General features: G+C 36.7%; 1 protein-coding gene across 2 annotated transcripts in view; it reads right to left on the reverse strand.

The window, feature by feature from the left end:
- Positions 1–24818, reverse strand: part of COG5 (component of oligomeric golgi complex 5) — a 185291-nt gene that overhangs the window by 27731 nt on the left and 132742 nt on the right. For both annotated transcript variants that reach the window (XM_039570346.1, XM_039570347.1), the window contains exons 11-14: positions 20549–20630; positions 18105–18309; positions 17237–17398; positions 15170–15269 (exon numbers count right to left, since the gene is read on the reverse strand). In XM_039570346.1, the coding sequence (XP_039426280.1) occupies positions 15170–15269; positions 17237–17398; positions 18105–18309; positions 20549–20630 (549 nt within the window). The remainder of the gene's footprint in view (positions 1–15169; positions 15270–17236; positions 17399–18104; positions 18310–20548; positions 20631–24818) is intronic.

Consider the following 24818-nt stretch of genomic DNA (forward strand, 5'->3'; position numbering starts at 1 on the left):
TCCCCAGCAAGCATCAGTTCTACAATGGGTGACACATCAGTGTGAGCTTCCTTTGCCAACAGGAGCGACAAGCACGCTGCCAACATGGGATGCTCGCGAAGAAGAGTGAGGCAGAGAAGTGTGCTACCAGGAAATATTAGCCAGGACTGTTGTATCCAGGCACTGGGACAAAGGCTGTGTCTCGTGGTGCCCTAAAAAATGTGAATGTGAGCTTCTGTCCCACGCAACGTTTAAAAACAGAAAGGGCAGCTGTTAAAATGAAATGAGCAAGGAACACTGGGAGATAGTGCCTTTCTGACATATACATGAGTGTGTTCTCTAAAGTAGGAGGCTGAAATGTGCATGTTCAATCCAGCAGCTGACTAGCTAGAAGAAGCTGCATAGAAGAATTTTGGGGGGGTTTAAATCTAATCCAACTGAATCTGAGACCAAAGCAGTAGATTGATATCAGGTAGCTTACTGAACCAAAAAGGACACTTGTAGAAGGCAATACACAAAAAATGTGTCATGAAGGGGGAACAAGCTGACTTAAGGTCATCTAACTTACTTGAGTCTGACATGGTTGAGAAAGTGTAAGCCATGAATGCTCTCACTGAATCCAGAAGTCCTTATGAAAAATAGTTTCTTTTCGTTTGTATCCTTCAGCACACCTACATGGTTACACTGCTTCACCTCCAGAGAGTGCAGGTGCCTCATCCTGGGTCAGTAAGCTGCCCACAGCAGAAAATTTCAGGAATGATTCACCTGACCACACGCAGGAAACCACGAAGCAGAGACGTAAGAACTTGCATTGAGTAATTCACCTAGGCTATTTCAAAGCCCCTGCTTTGGGAAGCGAGTACCTGCATCCTGTATGCGCCCATTTCTCTTCACTAGCTATAAAGGGAATTTAAAGCAGTACCACAGATCCCTAGTAGTCATGTAAGATGTATTCTCACCCTATAAATGTATTTGCACCTCTTTGCATAGACCTACTTTGGAAATATGTCTTGGAAATAACCAGATCAAGTGTTCTGGATTTGACACTTTTCTGTGTTTGATGCCTAAGAACAGACATGAAATGTGACAGCATGGATTTGATCTCACATGTGGAGACATGTGCAATGGTAAGATTGCTTTGGGATTAAATTCTTGTCTTCACCATTAAGCAATGAATGTAGAATTTAGATTAGGCCATGAATCGAATCATCAGTTCTCCTTTGGGTTATAAATAAAATGCTAACTGAGTTTGTCTTTTTCTTCTAGGAAAGCTCAGTCTATTGATACATCTTTTCCTGTAATTTTTTTAGTGCTTCAAAGTGACTAACCCTCCTCTCTTTCAACAGGTGGCAGCTCAGAAGAGACACTGATTTGTGAGCTGGTTTGCTAGTAGTCCCTTCACAGACTACGTATCTTGTCAAAAACTTCAGTTTCATGCTCAGTAACTAAGATCTCCTGTGCATCCTTATTGACAGTTTTGGAAAGCTCCATTTATTTGATTTCTCTGAAACAGCCTCAGCAAACCCATTTTTTTAGAGCAGGAAACATCATCATAATTTAGGAGTATGGAGAAGATCCTAAAATAAGACTAAAGTAGGGCTTCTCAACAAATCATTCAATCTAACTCCAGGATCACGAGACTAAAGAGTGTTTTGATAGCACAAACTGAACTCCAGTTGTCAAGCTAACATTTTCAACAATAAATGCATTCCTAATAGATGCAGCTGATGTTGCCATACCTCTGGCAGAAGGCAATCAATCCATCTGGTACTTGGCCTCCTGCCTGATCATAACAACTTATTATAAAGCACAGAATCCATTTAGAAAGTTTCTGAGTCAATAGGCCTTGGCCCTGGGATTTCTCCCATAAACGACAAATAATTGGGATGATTTACTATTAGGTTTAATGTTTTCCATACTGCAGAAGGTACCTTTTACAATCTCTTTCCACCTAAAAACCACACAGGTTTAGTAGAATCAGTTTGCTCCTTTTTGTAAAAAAAGCACCGTTTAGCAGAAAAATACAGAAGAATATGAACTCCATTAGCTATTCCACTTAATATATTAGCTACTTAGAGGATAATTTACAAGAAGAAGAGACATAATTTAGAGGTTCGAAGTGTAGGATTTGAATGAATTTGTCAGTGGAAATAAGGTCCTTGACAGATGAGGATAAATTAATATGAATATTCTGCTTAAAAAAAAAACAAAACTAAAATTTAAGAATAAATCATAAGTAAGAATTTATGTTCTTGGAGCAGCTTCTAATTTTGCAAAGAAGAAATATTTCAAGACATGAGGAAAGGAATAAACTGTGAGTTCAGGCAATTATTTAAAATGTACATAATAACATGCATATTGCACCTTCAGGACATTCTTGTAGCTTCCAGAATATCTTTTTTTTTTTTTTTAGCTTCCACGGAAAAATGAAAATTTTGTATTCTAGAAATACAGAAAAGGAGTTTGTAGGTGAAGAAATTCAAAATCTTATAGAAAATGCAATCATTATTTTTGGAGGAAAAATTTGAAGGGACAGTTAAGTCCTTGACCAGGAAAAAAGACTGAACAGCATGCTCATACTATTCATGTTAGAAGAAGCAGCAATCATTGAACCATTTCCTCAGGGGTATTTCTGCTTTGTTTTGGTTTTTCTTTCTTAATATTTTCAAAAGCCAAAGAAATGGAAGAAAAACAGCAAATGGTCTTTTTGTAACAGAAAAGACAAGATTTATCTCCAAGTCTTTGAATCATCCGAAAAGAAAAGCACTGTACAAGTAATCAAAAGTGAGTAATAGTTCATGGTGCTTAAATAATGAGCTGCTTTAAAACAGCTCTGCTATCAGAAAACACTTATAAAACCAGTTCCTTTAAGGAATCTCAGAGAATCCTAAACCTGAAACACTTGGAATAATTTTTCAACTACAGAAAATTAAGCCCCTTCTATTACCCAGCCAAGTCTGAGGAGGATTTCAAGGACAATGTGTGTTGATCCTGATACCTCTGACTGTAACATTTGCATTTTTCATGCTTGCCAAATTAATGACTGAATGATTAATCATATCTTATATGTAATCCCATTAGCTCCTGGTTTCAGCCAACTACTGAGAATGCCCCTCCAGAGGTGAAGAGCAGACATCCATCCCCAAGACACATGAGAAGTTCAACACGCTAGGGTGATATTCACCTACACATAAAAAATACAATCAACTTATTGAATTGTCATCTGCCTTTTGTGGTATCAAGTCCCGCGTTAACTGAAATTAGAATATTACCACCCTGCACAAGTCTATGATTGAACTCTACATGGTCCAACTCTCATTGGAGCTGTTCCAAAATTGAAAAATTCCAAATCCTTTACCATATAGATATCAACATACACCTAACCAAGTCCTTTTATGAATCACAGAATTTAATTTGCTAAGAAATAACTTAGAGCTTACTATAACAAAATACTGTAAGGATTGTGCCATCACGTTCTTTTTCTACAGGCTAGCAAAACAACATACTAGACCTAAAGAAGTCTTAATCAACTTCCTAGCAGGATAAAATAAAGTACACAGTACTCCCAAACCCAGACTTTTATGTTTGGATGATTTTTTCTGGAGATTAGTCAGGATATCTCAAAAAAAAACAATTAAAAAAAAAATCACACATTTCTTATGTGAGTCACGATCTAACCAGCAAAAGGCAACATGAAAAAAAAGAATATCCTTTATGAAGTTATTTAATTTAGGTCTCTCCTCCGGATTTTTAATTCCAGTTTTAAAAGTTTAAATGCTTTCTAAAGTGATTTATCAGATAGATATTTCTAAGTATTCTTTGACCAATATAAGTAGCTTCCTAATGAGTGTTTGAACAAAGCTCTTCTCATCTTTCCATCAAAAAAATAAATTACAAAACCTTACCTGACTTTTGATTATTTTTAAATTAGACCTACTGCCATCTTTAGCTTTTATTACTGTACAGTGAAATAGTAATTATTCTGAAATTATTTTATTATATAATAGTCTCCCACATATTCTATTTAAATACCTATTAATGAATTCTTTTAATGTGCCAAACATTGAATTCATATTTTTGGGCTCTCTCATTTAAATAGCATGGATACAAGGTTTTCATTGACAGTAATACCATCTCTTCAAGCTACTGGTACAATACAATTAATTCATGTAGCTCAAAAAAGAACTGGGGAAAATATAATCCTTCACATTAGTTACACCATTGTTACTGACCCGTTATTTACATAAACCTTTCCTGAGGTGTCACTTCGCTACTGTTCCTGATGATTTGTGAGCTTATTAGATTTCATACTTCCCTCCGAAGTTCACAATATTCGACATTTAGACAGGAGGACGAGATACGTTTCCCTGGAACTGTCAGACAAATCTCATTGTTGGAATATGTCCTGAATAGTGATTCACCCGCAAATGAAAGCTTACAATTCAATATAACACCATCTGATAAGAGACATGGATTAATTCTTATAAGATCACGTAATAAAAAAGGCAATCAGAAATACACTTTATGTCATTACAATAAGGATTCATCATGCTTTTCAATTCAAAACCACCACAGGCCCCATAAATTTGCTGGGGGTTATATCTGATGCCAGAATTCCAGGGCATTTTTATCCCTTCACTGGAAGAATTTGGTTTCAGGAGGTCTTTTCTCTCTCCCTCTCCACCCTGCTCTCCCCTACTTGATTGAATTATTCAGCTAGATGAATTTAACTATGCCACATAAGAGGATGGGTGGGAAAAAAGCCAACACACATACCCCAAACCACATAGCTACGTCAATAAACATCAGTAAACATCCTAACAGAGATGCAGCTCACATCCATTTTCTTGCTACTCCAGCATATTTCATTTGAGGAACTTGTATAAATTAACTGGGCCAAAAAATGTTTTTGCATAGTGTAAGGTACATTTCTCCTTGAAATATATATGACTAATGTCAACTCAATGAATGCTTTCCTCCATAAATGAGGTCTTTATTCTTTTCATTCCCCTAGAAGAAACCAGAATTACAGACATCCTGTATCAACATTTTTCTTTCTTGCAACATGTTATGGACATTTGTCTCACCACTAGACAGACTGGGGCAAAATCAGTGGAGAACTTGTTGAGTCCAGCCCCTCTCTGCCTTTTCCTAGTCAACCACTAAGGACAGACTGAAAGGTTCAGAAAAAAACCCCTACCCCCATGAATACTCAGAAAAAACTAAGAATCAATCCTTCTCATCCAAGTGTTTTCTCATTGCAATGTTTTAACTTTTAAATCCCATCCTTTGCACTTCTACTTTTCATAATTTTACTGATTAAGCTGAGATGTTCCAATATAGTCTCTGGATTAGTTATAATACACTTAGCCTTTTAGATTCTGGACAAAAATATACCATTCATATTGCTTATCATCTAAATAACCCTCTGAAAACAGCTTATTTAAATCTTCATTGCCCTGATCAAGCATGACAGACACCTTCTCTTCTACAAATGACATTACAAAAATTACTTGTAAAGACTATGTCTCTTTCTCAGCTCAGTGTTTTAAGCTGAATTAATTGTTGGGTTTTTATTCCACCTGGCATTCTAGCCTTCTCCTTCCTCATTGTCTTTATTGCAACCATGTTTACAAGCCACCAAGGACAAGCATTAATAAAGTAGAGATTGTTTTTAACAGTAGTAATAAAAACCAAGATCAGAGCACATTTGATTGCATTCTCAGGAAGAGAGGTCCTGAAAGATCTGTAAAGACATGGCATGACAGCATTATGCTTTCAAAACTACATCATCAAAAGCAAACAGTAATTTTTTTCTATTGACTATAATATATCAGATGCACCATAAACCCACTAAGAAAGAAATCATGAAAAAAAACCAAGACTCATCTGCTACAAATAGTTATGATGATGGGATGGATATGCAGAAAGTTGAGATCTATTTTAAATCTCAGTAATTACAAACTAGTTTTTAAAAATACTCAAAAGAAAGGATCAGCTTTTTCAGAAAACTTGAAACATAAAAATACTTTTTCTAGAGCGGTGTGAGAAGAATACAGTTTGTTTTCTTACAGTCTGCCTCTAAACTCAAAAAATCTTCCAAATAATCTGCTCCAATCCATTCCAAATGGTTAGCCAGTAAACCAGATATATTTAAAAAGAAGATATTAATTCTGAGTACCCACTAAAATTTGAAAATTGAAAATATCATTTGGAGTAACAGCAAAGATGAAGCCACCTGAGCACCAATAAAGAACACAAGAGCTAGCAATGTAAGTAAAACAAAATTTGGAATCTTGCACCTGCAAATCACAAGTTCTAATATAAATTGGATTGAAGGACAATGAGAGACAAATTTGTCTCCATTTCAGTCCTGGTGAAAAGTGGGCATTTATTAAAATCTTCATAATGTGCATCACTGACTATCTTACTTGAAGCCTCAGGAAGGAGACCTGTGACTGAAAAGGTCTGAGAAAAGATAAAATTAATCTTTTAAAATATTTCCTATAGAGACAGAGCACAGTGGCAGGGCAATGCACTGAGTTATACCAGTTTTGTGGGCAATACTAAAAATAATTTAAGAACAACTGCAGCAGAGCTGACTTTCCATTGTATATATTTTGATGCTAATCTTATGTAATACATTTGGTGCTGATCAGCATTACAAAGATCAGTGCTCCAAAAATATCTGAACATGACAGATAGATAGATATTCTTCAGCCTGTATCTCCATCCATTACATTCACTAAAAATAGAATATTAAATTACAGAAGGGCTTGGTTGCACCGGCGTGCAAAAAGGTGTCATCTGAGTTGGCTCAAAGAAACACTTGGCTACTGGAAGAAAGAGCTGAACACTGAAGAGTTAACATCCAAGAGTTTTCTTGCACCCATCAGTAGTACTGGAGTTGCCAATTAGCCACAATGCCACAGACAACTGTACTCTTTTCAAGGTCTAAAACTGGTAGAAACACCAAATGCTATACGAAAATAAGTCAAGCTCAGCTGACAAGCACTGCAGACTGAAAGTCTTGGAAAGCATATATTTTGAAACTCTGGCAATCTAAGAAAATCTTAAGAACAAAAGCAATATTACTACAAAAGAAATCACCTCTCCTAACTTTTGCCTTAGAGATTTATTTACAGCAGAAGGAAGTATGGATTCCAGATGCAAGAAAAAAATTACTCCAATCTGTCAGCATTTTAAGCTTCCTCTTGAACAGATTTTGCAACTCGCTGCTGTTCAGTCTCAGTCACATATTGGCTACACCCACAGCTGTAAATTAAAGGGTGCCAGGAAAGGTCCCTGGATCTGGCACGTGACTGTCTGTACCACTAAGGTGGCAGGGTACCCATTAGCAAATTTTTGGCCTGGGCCAACAGCTACTTTCCCCAGTCTCCAGCCACAGCTCAGGAGAGTCAGTCCTGCAGAGACTACTGCCAGAAAGGCTCTGGCAGCCAGACACTGCTTTGGGGAAGGGTAGCCCTCCCTGATGCCATGAAATTTTTTTTCCTTTTCTTTTATACCCCTGTTATACCTTTTTACAACTTCTGTATTCTTAGTGCTTTTTGTCTACATTCTTGGACTTGTTTGTCAAGCTAAGAGACTAAACATTTTAGAAGCTTTGTAGCTAGGGATCAGTGTGCCCCAGACCCCAAGGTCCTCTCCAGAACACATTCTGTAAACCAAGATAGAACCATCCAGGGGAAGATCCCTTGGGGGGGGGGGGGGCTCATTCAAGCCTCTCACTGGGGAATTTTTGATGGATATGCTAATTAGTAAAACCTGTAATGTTATACCAGATCTTTTGGGGGTCGGCATTTTGGTGGTGTGCATTGGGCTGCATTCCACCTGGATGTGTGCACCTAAAGATCCTTAAAATAAATACCAAGGTAGAACCTCTTTTTCCCTTCTAACCATTTTTGACCCTTAATTTTAAGACCAGGAAAAGGCATCACCCCCAGCTGGGAGGCATTGCCTGGCCCCACTGGCCACAGTGCCCCGGGGTGTTTCCAGGCACCTTCTGCTCCCTAGTACAGACATCACTGTTACCCTCCCATTTCAGAGGGATGTTCACAGCTTGGGATGGCAATTTAAGCCCTGAGTGTAAGTCACAAACCTTTGCTGACCTTGTGCTCTCAAGCAAGAGAGGCAAACATTAACACAAACACCAGGGTGACAGTGTGGAGCAATTCAAGACACAACCCTTCTGCAGCAAAAACAAAACACGTCTTGCTGATCCACCTTGACCTGAGGCCAACACTAATCAGAACAAGCCTCGATGATAAAAATCTGCCTTCACACAGATGAGCTCAAGCTCATTTACTTACTTACATTTATTGTTCTCAGGACAGTTACTTGTTTTCCACACCCACACTCTCTTTAAAAAGCAAACCCAGACCACCTGGGGACAAGCAGTCAGTGATTGGTATATGCATGTATGTAGTGTTTGCCTCTGAAGAAGGGGTTGACACAACAATGAATTGTTACATTTTTCTGCTTATGCTCTTTTTTGGTATTTACTTTCTTAAATTATAATGCACTAAAAAAACCCCTGTCATCAAGCACATGCTTCTCATCATTATGACAGATAATAATACTTTTCAATAACATTTTCCTAGTTACACAATCTAGTACCAGTTAATTGAAAAGTAGATCTCACTAAACCCTCAGAAGTTTAAAAATAATGTATATTAATTTTAATAATAGAATTTTTATGTTAGAGCCACTTTACATTTAAACATTAAGCCAGTTAAATACCCAGAATTGTTTCACAACATCTGAAATCCAGTTTCACCATTGCGTTCAAAAACAGGATCAGGCTAAATCAAAGCTTCCCAGTTACTTCCCAAGAAACTTTTTGTGCCAACGTATTACTGCTCATATTACTGCTCCAGTGCTCTGCAACTGATGCACATTCTAGAACCATGCATAACATTACATAACTGAAATATTTACCTAAGTAAATGTAAATAAATCTCAATATACTACTGAGATCCAGGACAGTGAGAAAGAAGCTGCCTACTCTATATCACAGATATCAGCTGATGCTGACTTTTCCCTCAAAACAATCCAGAATCTTAAAATGTCAGTCACCCAGGAAAATCCACACAAATGTTCTTATGTCTGAAGTGTACAGTCATCCATCACTTTTGGGATCAGAATAACAAATTCTCTCTCATTTTGTCTCTTGGCATGTCCAGTAGTAGAGGTCACCAACAGGTGATTCAATGTCTTGCCCTTTGAGGATATGTGACAAATATTTGAACCTTGGTGCAGCGACTCCAATTTTTGAGACACTTATGTATTCTCTTTAATCTCAAAATTTGCTTCTATTACTGGGTCTTTAGCATTTTAACTTTGAAATACGTTAAATACACCAAGCATTGTCTTATGTTTTCTTAAGAAGGTCAGGGAAGAATTCTTCAGAATGCCAGGAAGGACTGTGCTCTCTGCACAGTGCTTAAAAATTTCCAGGTGGCAAATGTGATAATCACAAATACCGCAGCCATTGCCCAGGCTAAAATCCTGATGAGAAGCCAAGTCTCTAGCATGAGCTGTAAAGGACAGGTTAGTAGCTGAGGGCACAGGTTAGCAGCTCTCCCAGAGCACTGCCCTCAGCCTGTATTTCAGACCTCTGCCTCATTCATCAGCTTTTGTGAGATATGGCATCAGTTCAACCACATTGAGTTAGGAGAATAAAAAAAATACTCAAATTCTCTACTTCCTTCCTCCCTCATTACACCCACTCTCCATCTCCACCTTTTGAGGGCTTCCTCTCTATGATTACTTACAAGTCTGACAGTGGGAAAGATCTCCATTATATCATCTGCCTGCAGCCTCTTGTCTGCTGGAAAGAACCCTTTTTTTAGATAAACTTATTACTCCATAAAATACAATATTCCAAATTTAGGAAACACTCCAATTATAGGCAATCACAGCTCCCACTGATTTTAGCCTTTTCTACCCTAACCTTAGGAAAAATCTGCCTAGTTTAGTATGGCCATGCATTGTCTGTACTTCAAGCAGACATGAACTTTCTCAGCTTGTGCTCCAGGCTGAGTGAGTGTTGTGTTCAGCAAGATGCCACAGCTGAACTGGTCAGCACAGACTGGAGTGGAGCTAAAATGTGCTCTGCCATCTGGCAACACAGTAGAGTGAGTTTGTGTCTGCCTAAATCATGTAAGCACACCATTACATATCCTCATATAGAAATGTTTTTTAAGATAGTTCAATCCACCAGAATTTGCCAGCATAATCGCCCCCACCTGCTCTGAAAAGCAAGTGGACAACCTCATTTTTACAATCCTGCCTCTGCAAATGACTCTTTGCGTGTTTATTGGCCAACAGATGACATCGTCTCTGATGATGTCTCCAGTGATGCCCTATGGTGGGAGGAGTCAGCAAGACACAGCCTCCATCAGACAAGGCAGGAAGGACTGCTCTGGGACTCTGATCAAAATAATAAAGATAGTCTGACAGGATGACTATAACCCTAGGGAGGAAACTGGTAGAGGTCTCCAGGTTCACAAAGTAGGAGAATCACACCTTCTCTAAACAACTGCATTTTCATGTTCACAGCACAACACATTTCATCTATGTGCAATTGGTGGGTGTGTTAGTGTATTTCAATCCACCCACATGACAAGCTGAAGAGAAACAGCACAAAAGTAAGAGAACAGGCAGTACTTACATTCAGGTAACTGAAATCATCACTCTAAAACCAGAAAGAATGCAACAAAAGCCCCAGCAACAAATATTGTTTCAAACGGTCCTGTGCTGGGAAGGTAATAGACTAGAGGATCAAAGAGGGCTCTTCCATCTTCAGTATCTATAAGGGACAATGGGTCTTGCAATTTATTTTTCTGCTTGTTGGCAAAATTACATATCTTGTAAATTTCAGAGCTTTTAACCCTCAATGCTTCATGACTGCTCTATCAATAGCAAACAAAAGTACAGTGATTGCAAAGTTGCAACAAAGAGATTTCTAATTATAAGAGAAACCACAACATTTCAAGTACATTCAAAACTCAGCTCAGTAAATGACAAAATTACAGGTAACCAACTGGGGAAACACAGTTTTGTTTCTCTTTCAATCATCAGGCTACCATCTTTTTCATTTTTCTATAGATAGATAAGAAATCTGATTTAAAGTAGCATATTAACAAAATCAAACATTAATTCAAAAGACTGCAATCAATGAGGCATCTTTTCCAAAAATTAACAGACAAAGTCTGTTCTGTTATTATGGAAGATTACTGCAGAGTATTATTTTAGAGCAGTGGTCTTTGAAGTGGGGCACATGCACCACAAGGATTAGGCAAGACAATACAGTGGGGTGCACGACAAAAATATCAGAACTTCAACAGTACACGTATAGAAGTTATAAATAAACAAGTATACATATAATGAAGGTGCAAGCTCAAAAAGTTTATACTGACAGGGATGCACAACCAAAAATCTTAAGAGATCACTGCACTAGAGGATTCTGCCACACAATTACTGCTGCCATGTCAAAGGCATTTAATAAAGATGTTGCTGAGTTATAAGCTCTTTTTTGTACTTCTCAACTATCAGTTAAACAGGTAAAAATATCTCTAGGAAGCAGATTTATGAGCTCCTATCTTTTATTAAGGAGCATGGATCCTCATAAACACCCCAAATTACTCAACTTAATTTTGTTTTCTGGAAATGCAACTTACTGCCTTCTCACAAATCTCTTCCCTTCACTGTACTTATTGTAAGCATTTGAGGAAAGAGCTAATTTTCCTGATGTGGCCAGTTAAACAAGAGCACAACATGTTGCATGGATCAATCAAGACAGGTGATTTAAGGTATTTGCAAATGGGAATGGATGACTCCCCTGGAATTGAATAGAGGAGAAAAGTTAGTGGTCTTTTTCATCCGGGCTACCTCACTTGCAAGAAAAAGTGGCCACTGAACAAAACCTGGCTCAGTAAGCAGACCTTTTGTTAAAACCTATGCACTGGATTGCAAGGTACAAATGCAGAAGAAGAAAATTTTATTCTTATCCAAAACATGATCATCAGATTTGTTAATATCTTTTCTAATCTGGAATGAGAAGGTTGTGGAAATGGTGACTAAACAGAAATCTGGTGGTGTCTGTAATCATTATGAAGATGTCTGGCCTATCTATTTTAAGGAAAACGTGAATAAGAAGAAACAAGATTATAATGGCACAGAGAAAATATACCAAGCACCCTTTCTCAGCACCACAAAACACATGATGGGTGATGAAAGCTAATACTCTTAAATTAACAGAAATATTTTTTAAATCTAGTGCAATGTATAATTATCCCTTCAAACTCTGTATACTGAGAACATCTGCAATTACACTGAGTGAAATTAGGACAATAATTCTGAATGCTGCATGGCATACACCAACCACATCAAGCATCAGCAAGGGGGTGACTAAAGATTCACCCAACAGCAGAGTGTATCTACATATTGCTTCCAGAGATTATTTCTTATCTTCTCTGAACCAGTTAATGCAAGAACAGGTCTCAGGTGCAGCAAGTTCTTGATGTGGGGAAAGCTGAAAAGGCTACAAAGCCACAAGTAACACAGACAAATGTTTTGAATTTACAGGAAGAGGCCATTTTTTCTTAGTCATCTTAGCTTTAGGACTGTATGCACAGACTGATAGATGCTGGTTTTGCTCAAAGGTAAAATCTTTGAATCTTGAGTAACATTTTTCTTGTTATTTGTCTACTTAAAGATACCTGGAGAAACAGTGATGAAATCTCAGTGAATTGCAATTCCTTGTTTTGGGAAACTGAGTAAATAAAAACCCTGACATCAGAATGTCTCAATATTTTTAGAACTGCATATTCCAGTTCTTCACCTTTCAAATCTACCTGCAATATTACAACATTAAAAAAGAAAATTTAATTACTTTTTAAAGTCTCCTGCCCCCATCTTCCTTCACTGAGAATTCTGAGATGCTTTTGTTTACTTTTAATTTGGAAGAGAACTCAATTTCATATTCCTCCAGGAAATTAAATTTCCATCTCTAGCACTGCTCTACTATAGCTATCAGACATGAAGCATCTGAGCGGATATGTTACATGGTCCCCTTCTCAGCTTTAGAAAGCTATTGTTGGAGGCTGGATTGCAAGACTGAATTAAGATTGCATTCTTGGCTAAACCACTAAAACATAATGAAACAGTGCTGTCTGACATAGCTCCTGTTCTACACATGGTGCACAATTCAGGCTCAATCTGTCTGTCCAAAAATAGGCACCAAAAAAAGGCTAAGTTGTTCCAGATTATATCCAGAGGGCTGGCAAGCATGGCACAGGACAAGTGGGAGAGCCGTGCCCTGCTGGAGAGGCAGCTGGAGGCTAGGAATGATATTTCAGCACCTCAAAGATGGCTCTTGCACTTATGTCTTGGCAACTGTGTTGAGCACTTCTGGTTTTTAAATTTATAACGTGTATCAGCAAGGAAAGAAAGAAGTTTTTAAAAAGGTAGCTGTGCAATACTCTTGATTTTATTTTACAGTTTGTAGGTATGTGCTTGAAGGACATTGATGTTCATCCTGCCAGGTTGAGTAATCCCATCACTTAGCTTTTCAATGTTTCAGGTTTGCATTTTCAGTTGTCAAATCCAGGAAGTTCAAGGGCTCACACTCCCTCTTTCCTTCTACATTCTTTTACTTTAAGGTTAGCTAACACAAAGCCACAAATAATATACTTATCAGCTTATTTCTAAGTATCTTGGTTTTTTCAAGGTTTCTTAAAAATTTGCCAGCTGTCTAAACACAAAATGATGTTCACTTCCAAAGAATCCCCTGGCCAGATTCAAACTCTAAGAAGTTGTTAGAGAAGATGAGCACAACCCTGGTACTTTCACAGTTACAGCTGACGGGTCTTTTTTTTTCCAGTTGAATGCCACTATTTGACACTACACTCTATGATATATAGACAACAATGTATTTTTTTTACCTATGATGATTCTCACAACCTACTAAAAATCCTCATTTCTGCCATAAGCAAATTTCATCCTGAAAATACGAAGCCATGATTTGATAGCCTTAAAAGCAGACCCAACTTAAGCACTATGCTTTAAACAGCTAACAAAATAATGCCAACATTTGTTTTTATTTAAAATTTAAAATATTCTTTATGGCCTTCATGACTGCTTCACCTATGTACCTTTTCCATACGCCATGTTTGCGAACTTCTAAGACAATCCAACAGACAAGGTAAACAAAGTATGTGTTACTGAATTTCAATTTTTTCAAAGCTATTTAGGGACAACAGATGTGTAAAAGGTAAACAGAAACCATGCTAACTAAATTGCTGTAATGTTTTGTAGCCAATTGGTACAAAAAATATTAGCAAGCATCTTTCTTTAAATGAAACATATAGCAAATGAATGTTACTGGAGTCTGAGTCTGCTGTCAGAATTAATGTTGCTTATTAAGTGAAAATCTTGTTTACAAATACAAGTAGTTAGTCATTTCTGGTGGGTCTGCATATTGCAAAAGTTAATTTTCATCTCTTCATAAAAAAACCATTACAATTTCAGCAACAGTCCTTAAGAGAAAATTGTTCATCTGAAATTTTTTTTTGTATTATGACAACATTCACTGTACTATCCATAGGCTCCTTGAAGGCTCTTACCCAAAAGATAAGGCTTTAGGGATCCTTCTTCTATTCAGTTTAACACTAGATGCCACTGCATGGTAAATGATTGGAAATATGTGACAAATGCGAACAAATCAAAGGTCAGTTAAATGTATGTCAAATAATAAATATATGGAAAAACCCAAAATTTCTCTCAAGTAATGAAAAATTGTATTTGAATCGTCCAGATTTTAATACCATAAAGATGCTGTATCATGTAAATGATGCAATATCAAATGTTGGTTAATAAAAACCTGAATTTAACAGTCTTGATTTTACTTAATGACAGCTACAATTTTGATGTTTTAAAAATTAATATGGCAAATTCAATTTGGAGTTATACAGATAAATTTTACCGCTATCAATAGACTGAGTTTGTCTGAAGGTAGAATTTAACTGAAAATGTTCATAAATACAATGGAAAGCTAACTGGAAGGTTTTGTCTATCTAGATTGCTTTACTGTTATGTTCTAAATCTACAAAAGCCAGAACACTGTACATGTAAAAACATTAGGTTTTAGAAATTTAAAATTACTTACAAGCTGCTCAGACTTTACACCGTAAAGCTGAATGGTCTTCGCCACATTTTTGGCCACAGCTAGACTCAGGTCTGGATCAACAGCAGCCACATTCAGCTCACTGGAAGCAAAGATTACAAATCTCAATTAACGACTAAACAGTGCTGTATTGAATCGATAAAGAATTAACTATGAATACACAGTTACGTGGCACGTCAATTTAGAGAGAGTAACACATACAACCAAGTCTTTCCACGCACCGTAATTCAGTTTACAATTTAACAAGTCATTTGGGAATTTTATGTGCAGTGTTCCTATTCTAGTAAAAATGAGCAAAGTTTAGGAATGACACTTCAGCATGAAATCACTATTAGTAAGCCATTCAAAAATATTGACAGCAATTAACTACATTCAAGCTTTGGCAGCAGCCTTCAAACATTACAGGTGAATACACAGTCATTCAACTCTGGAATTACATGAGCTGTGCAGAAATACCCAGGGGATGCCTTAGCTTGACACAACTAATAAGCTGTGTTTTAGGCAATCCTTTATAGTAAAAGAGGCCCCAAAGGAATGACAGGGAACAAATGAAGAAGGAAAAGACTTCTAAATCATTTCCAGTATTTTTTGTTCATGAATGTCCCCAGATCTCCATCGGCTGGGGCTGCATTCAGAACTGCTCTGCTGAAGACAGGCAAGCACAAGAAGCATCATGTTGCTTGTGGTGAGTTTAACCTCTCTCAAGAGCAGGAGAATCACTAAGCACCCCAACCTAGAATAATCTTCTCTGAGAACTCTCTAGGGCCCAAACACCATTAGCTAAAGGTAACTCTGGAAAACTCAGCTGAAATTTCATAATTTCATAATTCTCTTTTTCAAGGAGCAAAATAATATCAGACACTAACAGACATGTTCTGAGCATTTGCAACTCCCAGTCACAAGTACTATGTCAGTATTTAATACTTTACACACACAAACATACTATGAATACTGCCCATCTCTTTTCAGATTTTATTAACCAGAGTAGACCTTACCAAAACCTTATGAGGGAAAATGCACCACTGATAATTTAAGTATCCCATTCTACAAATTCTACCTGGAGTAGTCATCTCTATCTTTTATCTTGCTGTTTTACTTCAACTAAGTATTTACACCAGGTATTACCACTTGCAGCCAAGCAACTACCAGTTCCCTTCGACGCAGTCAGAATAATTACGAGACCAGACATTTACAGTATGTGTAAAGTTTCTCTTCCTGATCTTTTATAAGCTCAAACATTAAAACTTATATTAAAATTCCATTTATCCCAGAAAAACAAAATACAGAAAATAAATAATAAAATGCATTGTTTATTATCAATAATAATAAAGAGGTGCTTATCTTGCTGTATTCAGCATTGGTGCAGCCTCATCTTGAACATTGTGTCCAGTTTGACGTCCCACAATTTAGGAAGGATGTGAAGCTACCTAAATGTGTCCAGAGGAGGGCAACAGATCTGGTGAAAGGACTGGAGGGATTGCCCTATGAGGGATGGTAAGGATTTGGGCTTGTCTAGTTCAGAGAAAAGGAGTCTGAGGGGCAACATCATTGCCCTCTACACCTTCCTAAGCACACAGGAAGCGAAGAGGGAGGTGCTGAGCATTCCTCCCTGGGATCCAGTGACAGGAGGTGTGGGAATGGTTCAAAGCTGCATGAGGGGAGGTTCCAACTCAGTATTAATCATTTCCTTAACAAGGTGTTCAAATAATGGAACAGGCTATTTAGAGAAGTGGTCGATGCCCCAAGCCTGTCAGTGTTTAAGAGGCATTTGGACAATGTTTTTAGCTTTTGGGTAGCCCTGAAGTGTTCATGCAGTTGGACTGGATTTATTGTTTTAGGTCCCTTCCAATTGAAATATTTTGTTCTATTGTGTGCTACTGTATTTTATCCTATCCTATCCTATCTTCTGATTTGATTTTTGCACTAACCTGCTTTATAAATAGAGAATAACCAACTTTTTACCACTAAGGAAGTCTAATTTCTAAAACTGTAACTTATGAAAAAATACATGCTGAGTATTACATTTTGCAATGCCTTATATGTACATACCTAGCTATAGTTTTTATGATGCTGTCAAGCTCGTCAGAAGAGGGAGGATTCCGACCTCCAGGAGGGAAGACAAGATTGATGGGGTCAAACAGTCGAGATAAGGATTTTGACAGATAGGCAGCTTCATATTGTTGCAGTGAATCTTTCAAGGCCTTTTCTGGACTTTGGATATAGGAAAAGGTTACTACATTTTAAATTAAAATACACAATAGCATTAAATCTTTCCAGACATACAAACTTTGCCATACTGAACCTGTTTTTCCTTTCTACTCTTTAAACATATGCATATGAAAAACATTCTTCTGGTAAGTCTCCCACTGACTGCTCAAGAACACATTTAAGTCAATACAATTCTCAATATAAAATATTCATTTTATCTTACATAAGTCTAGAAGTCCTAATAGAATTGATGAACTTGTTTCAATTTGATCTTTCTGATATCACTTAGATCATGTTTATTCTATGATGTCAAAACTAAAAACTGTGAATCATAACAACTGAGCATTTGTCACACTCAAATGATTGCAGTGTCATTAGGAAAAAGCTACTGCTGTAATCACAATGCGTACAAAACTGAATTTTCAGCATTCTCCTATTCTTTTCACCCAAAGAGACAAAAAGATAGAACTTGTTCAAAAGTCAGAGACTTTATGAAAGACAAGACAACCCAGCACCATTAGATATATAGCCTAATGAAAAGCCTGCAGCTCTAAAACAGCATTAGAGCAGTAACTGCAAGAGGGGAAAAAAAGTCTTAAAAATTCTCCCACAGTGACAATTTGAATAACAGTAAGTTTATAAAAATATTCTGTTTTCTTACAGTTTGCAAAGATTTATATTTTATAGTCTTACAGTTCATAATACATACTCATAATCTTCATTTTTTTGCATGAATATGTCCTGTGCATCTTCTTCCATTTGTTGTAGTTCAGCAAAAAGATCAGTAGTTCCACTTGTGTTAAAATTCCTCTGAATATTTTGACTGTATTGTTGGAGGCGCTTCCACAAGTCATTATAAAGCCTCAGTAATTTAGGGTATTCTCCTTCAAATGCTTGTTTCAAAAACATAGAGGCTGCAAAATAAAGCAGTAAGCAATACACAATGCTAAGTTCAAACTAATCTTTTTATTCATATAAACAATGTTATCCTAAGTTTAATATTAGTAATGTAATATTTATAATTAATTTCAAAGTGACATAACTATAATATTAAAAGCACTTGACAGAGGATCTAAAGCACCAGTACAAAACCCCCAACTGGAAGACTGGATATGAAAAGCTTTTTTTATTTTGTACAGTAAATGTTTGGTATCAAACTTAATTATTATCATCATTCATTTAAAGCCAAAGTGTAATTGGAAATCTCTAAATCTAGAGATTTGCTAACAATATCTTGATGGAGGAAAAATGTGGGGCTGTGCAACCTTGAAGATAACAATTTAAAACAGACAAAGATAACTCCTATGAACCAAAGTCTTCAGAAATGTAATGAGGGAAGCATATGCCTTTATGTACACTTCTTAAAACAAGGTATTTAATATGCAATTCCTAAACTTGTCAAAGAATGACAAAGCAAGCAGAAAAAGAAGCATTATTTTCAGCCTAGAAAGGCTTGCCACAAGTAACAGGAAATGAAACAAATGTACAACTGCTTTAGCAACTGTTAATCTTGATCTAACGTCACTCATACTCTATAGATTTCCCATTACATTAGGAGATTAACACTGTTCCATTCATTCCTAGGTTTTTCAGGTTCCAGACATCTGCCCTATTTCACCCAGCCTGTGCTTTCAACTCAAATATATACTAATTTTGAATATTGGAGGATTCACATTTATTATCAAACACAAGAGTTATCGTAGGTAACGAAGCTATGTTTACAAAGATTATCCCAACCTCACAAAAGCAGATCATGATCTAATAGCAAACCTTGTAAACTGCCATAAATTCCTATTTTTACACTATTTTTCTGATATCTCATCTTCCTCTGATATATATGATCCAGAATCTGACTGATGTCAATAGATTCAGTCACCAGAAATTTATGTTAAAAATGAACATTCTCATGTAGATGCCTTGCTTAAATGAAAAAATTTGCTTACTGTAAACATTATCTCCCCAAAACTTAGCTGTATCAAAACAAAAACATCGTTCACATTGAAAACCCCCTATAAATGTTTATATAAAACACATTATTAAAAACTGCAAGTAATAAAATAGTTTTGAATAGCTGTTAGAAAAAGTACAGCTGACAAAATGTAAGAGTTCCCTCAGTTCCGTAGTGTTGGTTGGTGCCATTAACTGATGTCATAATTTTACAATCTTAAAACTGAGGGCTGAGAACAGGTAGCACGTGTTCAGTTTGAACACAGGAGGCGCAGGGTATGTACATACTGCTCTTAAAGCAATGCATAAGGCAAACAGTAAAATTAATATGTTTTAACACAAGATGCATACATTTTCTTTTGGGATCATCTCGTTACTTAGCAACCACTGAACATGAATCCACCAGCTAGTTCCTCAAAATTATACTGCTGCTATAAAGCCTGGAAGGTCCAAATTTTGAAGGGCCAGTGCAATAGCTGAGATCACAAAGATAAATGCACATCTAATGCACTTCGCCTCTATGTGCAAAAGATTAACTTTAAACACTCTATGCAAACGTGAAAGATACTTTTATGAAAGTACCAAACTCACCTATGATCCAACTGCATGCTGCATTAGCATGTTCTGGTAATAGAACTGCCTTATGTTAACACATTATTTATATTTAATATTCCTTGATTGTATCTGCTATTTGCGTATTACACATGCAGAGAAAATTGTGTATAATCAGAACACCAGCTGATTATCTGTATTTATACAAGACAATTTTGAAGTAACTAAAATCCTGTTTATAACGGTATCCAAAAAATGGCTGAAATCGGATTTTTACAACCAATCAGTGTTTAACAAGAAAAGACTAAGAATTTATCTTTAAAATCAAATTACTGATTTTGAATTTGGCAAACCTACTTGCTTTAGAAAGTATAAATGTACTAACATTTTTACCTCCACATACAGTTCGAAAAATACTTTTTGTTATTAGATAACTATTTAATGAAACAGAAAATATTTCTTTCTGAAAATTCAAACCTAATTTAGGAGGATCCTGTCGGGTTACAAACCCAGAAGTTTCAAACACACAGACCTTGTACTGAGTGAACCACTGCTATAGTTCTGGTAGAGGAGATACCAACAAAGGGCTTACTGAAAAGCAAGATTCAAAATAATTACAGAACACATTAAAAATCATTTATACTGAATACTTACAGTCTGTTGCTGACTGAAACTGAGAGGAAAGTGTCTGGGTTACTGCAGTCCAAAATTTGTACAAAATATCAGACTGGCCATCCTGAGAACAAGGGACAAAAGGAATACAAGTTTCAAAACATATCCTTTTCAAAGAATCTCAAACAATGCAAATGCTTCCAGTCAAAGCTGCTCCTCATCACTGGGAATAAAATCAAAGTGAAATCTGAGAAATTTCCCTCAGGTTTTAGAGCTAGAAAAAGCATTGGAGAAAAAAAAAATAAAAGTTTCAGTCTTGTCTCGAATGAAATATTTTCCTCCAAGTCTGAGAGAAATGCTCCCAGCTCTCTAGGGGTGTGAGAGCAGCCCGAAGCAGCACACCTCAGGAGATGTGTTAGAAAATCTCTTTGCACTGCAGTGACCTTCCCATTCCGTGGGAGTTCTCGTGCCAGCTACACCATAGCAATTATTTACTGCCATTACCCTGAAAACTCCGACCAGGGACTAAACCCACTGCGTGCTGCACACAGAGCAGCTGTGGTTCCCAAAAACATAAAACACATGAAAATACAGTGAACTTCACAGCTGCCTGGTGCCAGCAGGGCAGAAGTGGAGGTGGAAACAAGGGAGCACACCAAAGGACAGGTAGGCAGAGGCAGGCTACTTCCCTACTGCCCCCAACATCTGGCACTTAGAATCAAGCATTAAAGCTTGATTTTTGATCCCTGTCTGTGTGCTTGAGGTAGAAAAAAAATTCCAGGAGATGAGGATGAGTATCCTGTCCTGCCTGCTTGTTAGATACTTGGAAGACTGTTCAGTGTTGTCATGGGAAGAGAAAACCCGCTCTGAACACAATGGTTTTCTTCTGTGTATGGTGAACGTCATCCATTGACCCTATTGCTACATTAACCAGTTGGACAAAATCAATATAGGAATGATAATCAGAAAAGAAAAAAAAAGTCAGTTCATCTTCTGCACTGCCCAGCAGTACCACAAAAAGGTGGAGATAATCTATTGTATTTAAAAGTATGGCTACTCCAAAATGAATTACTACTACTGAAGATGATAAAGGAAAAAAAATGCTCTTTTCACTTGCAGTGGCAATAACAGGCAAAGAAATGAAGGTCTTTAGAATGTCATTCATTAAGATGTACCACTGCATCCCTCTTGAAGATCTGTTCATTAAAAGAGTGCAAGTTCAAGCTCAAGTTTCAGTTAAAAAAAAAATCATCTTAAAGAATTAATATAAACCTGAAAATCAGTTAAAGGCATACTGATACGGCTAAAAGTAATGATAAAAAATAGGATTATCATCATAAACTCTACAATTAGATGAGGAATTCATCCAACTCTACTCCTTATCACTAAAGATAAACAAGGATAAAGTTTATGGGTCATGTGTTAAGAATCGAGAGAGAACATCTTTTATGCTGTTGAACTCAAAATGTACGGTAATTAACACTGAATGCTAAAATAAACTGGGATTACAGAATCTCATTTTTGACTGCTTGAGGACAATGATGGATTTAGAAACTGAAGTAATTTATTTTACAGCTATGTTTGTATTTTCTGTAAAATTATACTTGACTTTCATAAATGGGCAAAATAAAATCAGAATATCAGAAAATGATTCAGAAGGTTCACTGCATAAAATCTCTTTTCTTTGGTAAATTTATTGCTATAGCATAAACGTGAAATTACTTAATTCTTTATTTCACAGTTTCAAATTTAGAACATGAAGACTACAATAAAACAAATGGCCTTTCACATCAAGTATAAATTAATCGCTTTTCATGTTCTCTATTCCAACCTGGAACAACAGTTTCCTATTGAGCATGGTAACTCAATTCAAATTCTAAATAATCTAATGGAGGTGGAAAAATACTTACAAAGCACTTTCAAACAACTTTTTTTCATTACTGTAATCACCATCTACATCTCTGTCACAGTCTCAGCAGAAAATGCAGTGATTAAAGGGTCCAGAAAACAAATAGCCATGTACCCTGCACATCAACATTCCTATCCTGTCAGATTCAACATGGTGACAAGTAACAGTAACATACATGTGAAGACATTTCATGTTGCTGTGGAAATACATAACTTTTCTATGTATCTCTATATACATATATAATATAAATTCAGACATATATACATACATATGTTCTCATGCATAGATAGCCACACCCATACCAATTAGCCTCCGCTCATTATCTTGTGTCTTCTGACCTGGGAAAATGGTGTTCATTAACTGGATCAGAATTTTGTAGTGAAGAAGGCCCTCATGGTTCAGCTAGCCAACTGTATTATGTATGAGGAGAGACAGAAGGGAAAAGCTACGTGGAAAAGTCACGTAACATTTCATACTGACTGACTACTCAGTCAAAAATGTTTAGGGGAAAAAAATAAATGCCCTGGTTTCAAACCAACTAAAATCACTATCTACAGAGTGCTGGTTGCTTCTATAACACATGATACGAGATTTCAGTTTGTGCAGTGCTGAGATGCAGTCTCTCTGGAGGTGAAATATAGCTGCTGATTAATAGCACAGAGAAGACCATGTAAGACCATTTGTGGCAGGAACTAGAGAATACTGTTGCCTACGCATACACCAGGGGGTATTTAAGTGGGTGGATTGTAGCTACCAAAACTAGAATACAGCAAGGCATTAGCATTAGGTACTCCTGAGGGAGTAAGAAGCGTCATATGCAACCATGACCATCCAGAAACAATTTATTTTGTTTAAATCTGTAATTTCTTTTGCGTACACATTAATTCAGTATACTACTTTTTAAAGTACATTTAAGACTCTCACTGCTTGTTTTTTAAATAATGTGTTCTAATAAGGATTAGATATATGCCTGTATGAGAATTGTAATTTAACTGCTTAAAATGTGATGTGCAATTCCATTTGACAATAATCAATACTAGAAAATGATGCAGAAAGGGTAGCAAAAGGAGTGTTTTTCTCCAGCTTAGCAGGAAATTAAAGGAATGTCCCTTGTACTGGACAACTTCTTCAAGGACTGAAAAAGACAGGCAGGATGAATATGGAAGAGGAGAAGGCAGTTCTGCTTGCCTGAAATGTACACAGCAAATTACTGGATTATCTTAACGCAATGGAAAGTTTGTAAGCCTTCCCCTGTGCTTCACATGCAGCATTGTGAGCAGCAACTGACAGTATCAGAAAGTAACTGCTCTTTTGGGCCTTTCGCTTTCAAAAAACTAAAATCAGCTAGTTAAAATTACCTTCTTGTCATCTTCCCATCTGTAAATAATGAATATAGTCCTCCTCTACACTTATACCAAATATCCTCAGTGGTAGACAATGTATGGGAGCATTGGGTACATCCACATTTGTGATTCAATGTGTAGATAGGACTCTTTTTGGTCCAAAGCTGTCTTGTGTCTAATACCTGTTGTCTTGCAGAACACACTGAAGTGTGCTAGCAGACTAACTTCCACTATTCAAGGAATACACTACTTCATAATTATCTTAAAAAGAACAACTTGTGCAATTAAATAGCTTTTTGCCGTATATCATCATGTATTTGTAAAATAACCCAGAAGGATGTACTAATATTTCTATCAATTAATATTCTGAGACTTTAAATCAGGAATTTTCAATTTCTCTTGCTTCTGAAAATGAAATAAAATTGGAAGATGTTAAATTACTTACACCCCCTCCAAAATAAAAATGCTTGCTTTGAAATCTAGTCACAAGCAGATTAACATCTTGTGATACAATCCCTTGTAGCAGGAGCAGCTGACAAGATGAGTAATGAACTGCATCCGATTATCTTTTCAGCTCTGTAGCAATCATTTTCCAACAGCTTCCTATGCCATAACCAACAACACTGGAAAAAGGTCACCGTTCTGTCATACTGCCCCCCTCCCGAGTATGTGTTTAACAACACAGGGAACACATAAACCTTTGGAAGCTGAGGCGTTGTTATCTGGCACAAAGCTGTCTCAGGTGCATACTGCGTACATAGAAAGCCTACATAAAACACCCGTACATAATTGAAAGTCTCCCAGAAGGAAATTATTGCACATTAGCATAAAATACAATGTTATTTCCTCTTGTCATGCGATACATTCTTTCTTCAACAAAAGAATCTTAACTGTAATTGATGGCATTTAAAACTCATGGTAGGCAAGATTCAGGTTGACATATACATATTTTCTCCATCATGAAATACAACCAAATTAAATCTACGAACATTAATTGCAAGCAATTGTAAGATTATAATGGCAAAACAGAACTTTCCCCCCAAACCAGATCCATTTCACT

The sequence above is a fragment of the Corvus cornix genome, chromosome 1A (genome assembly GCF_000738735.6).
Source record: "Corvus cornix cornix isolate S_Up_H32 chromosome 1A, ASM73873v5, whole genome shotgun sequence".
NCBI classification, from domain to species: Eukaryota; Metazoa; Chordata; class Aves; order Passeriformes; family Corvidae; genus Corvus; species Corvus cornix.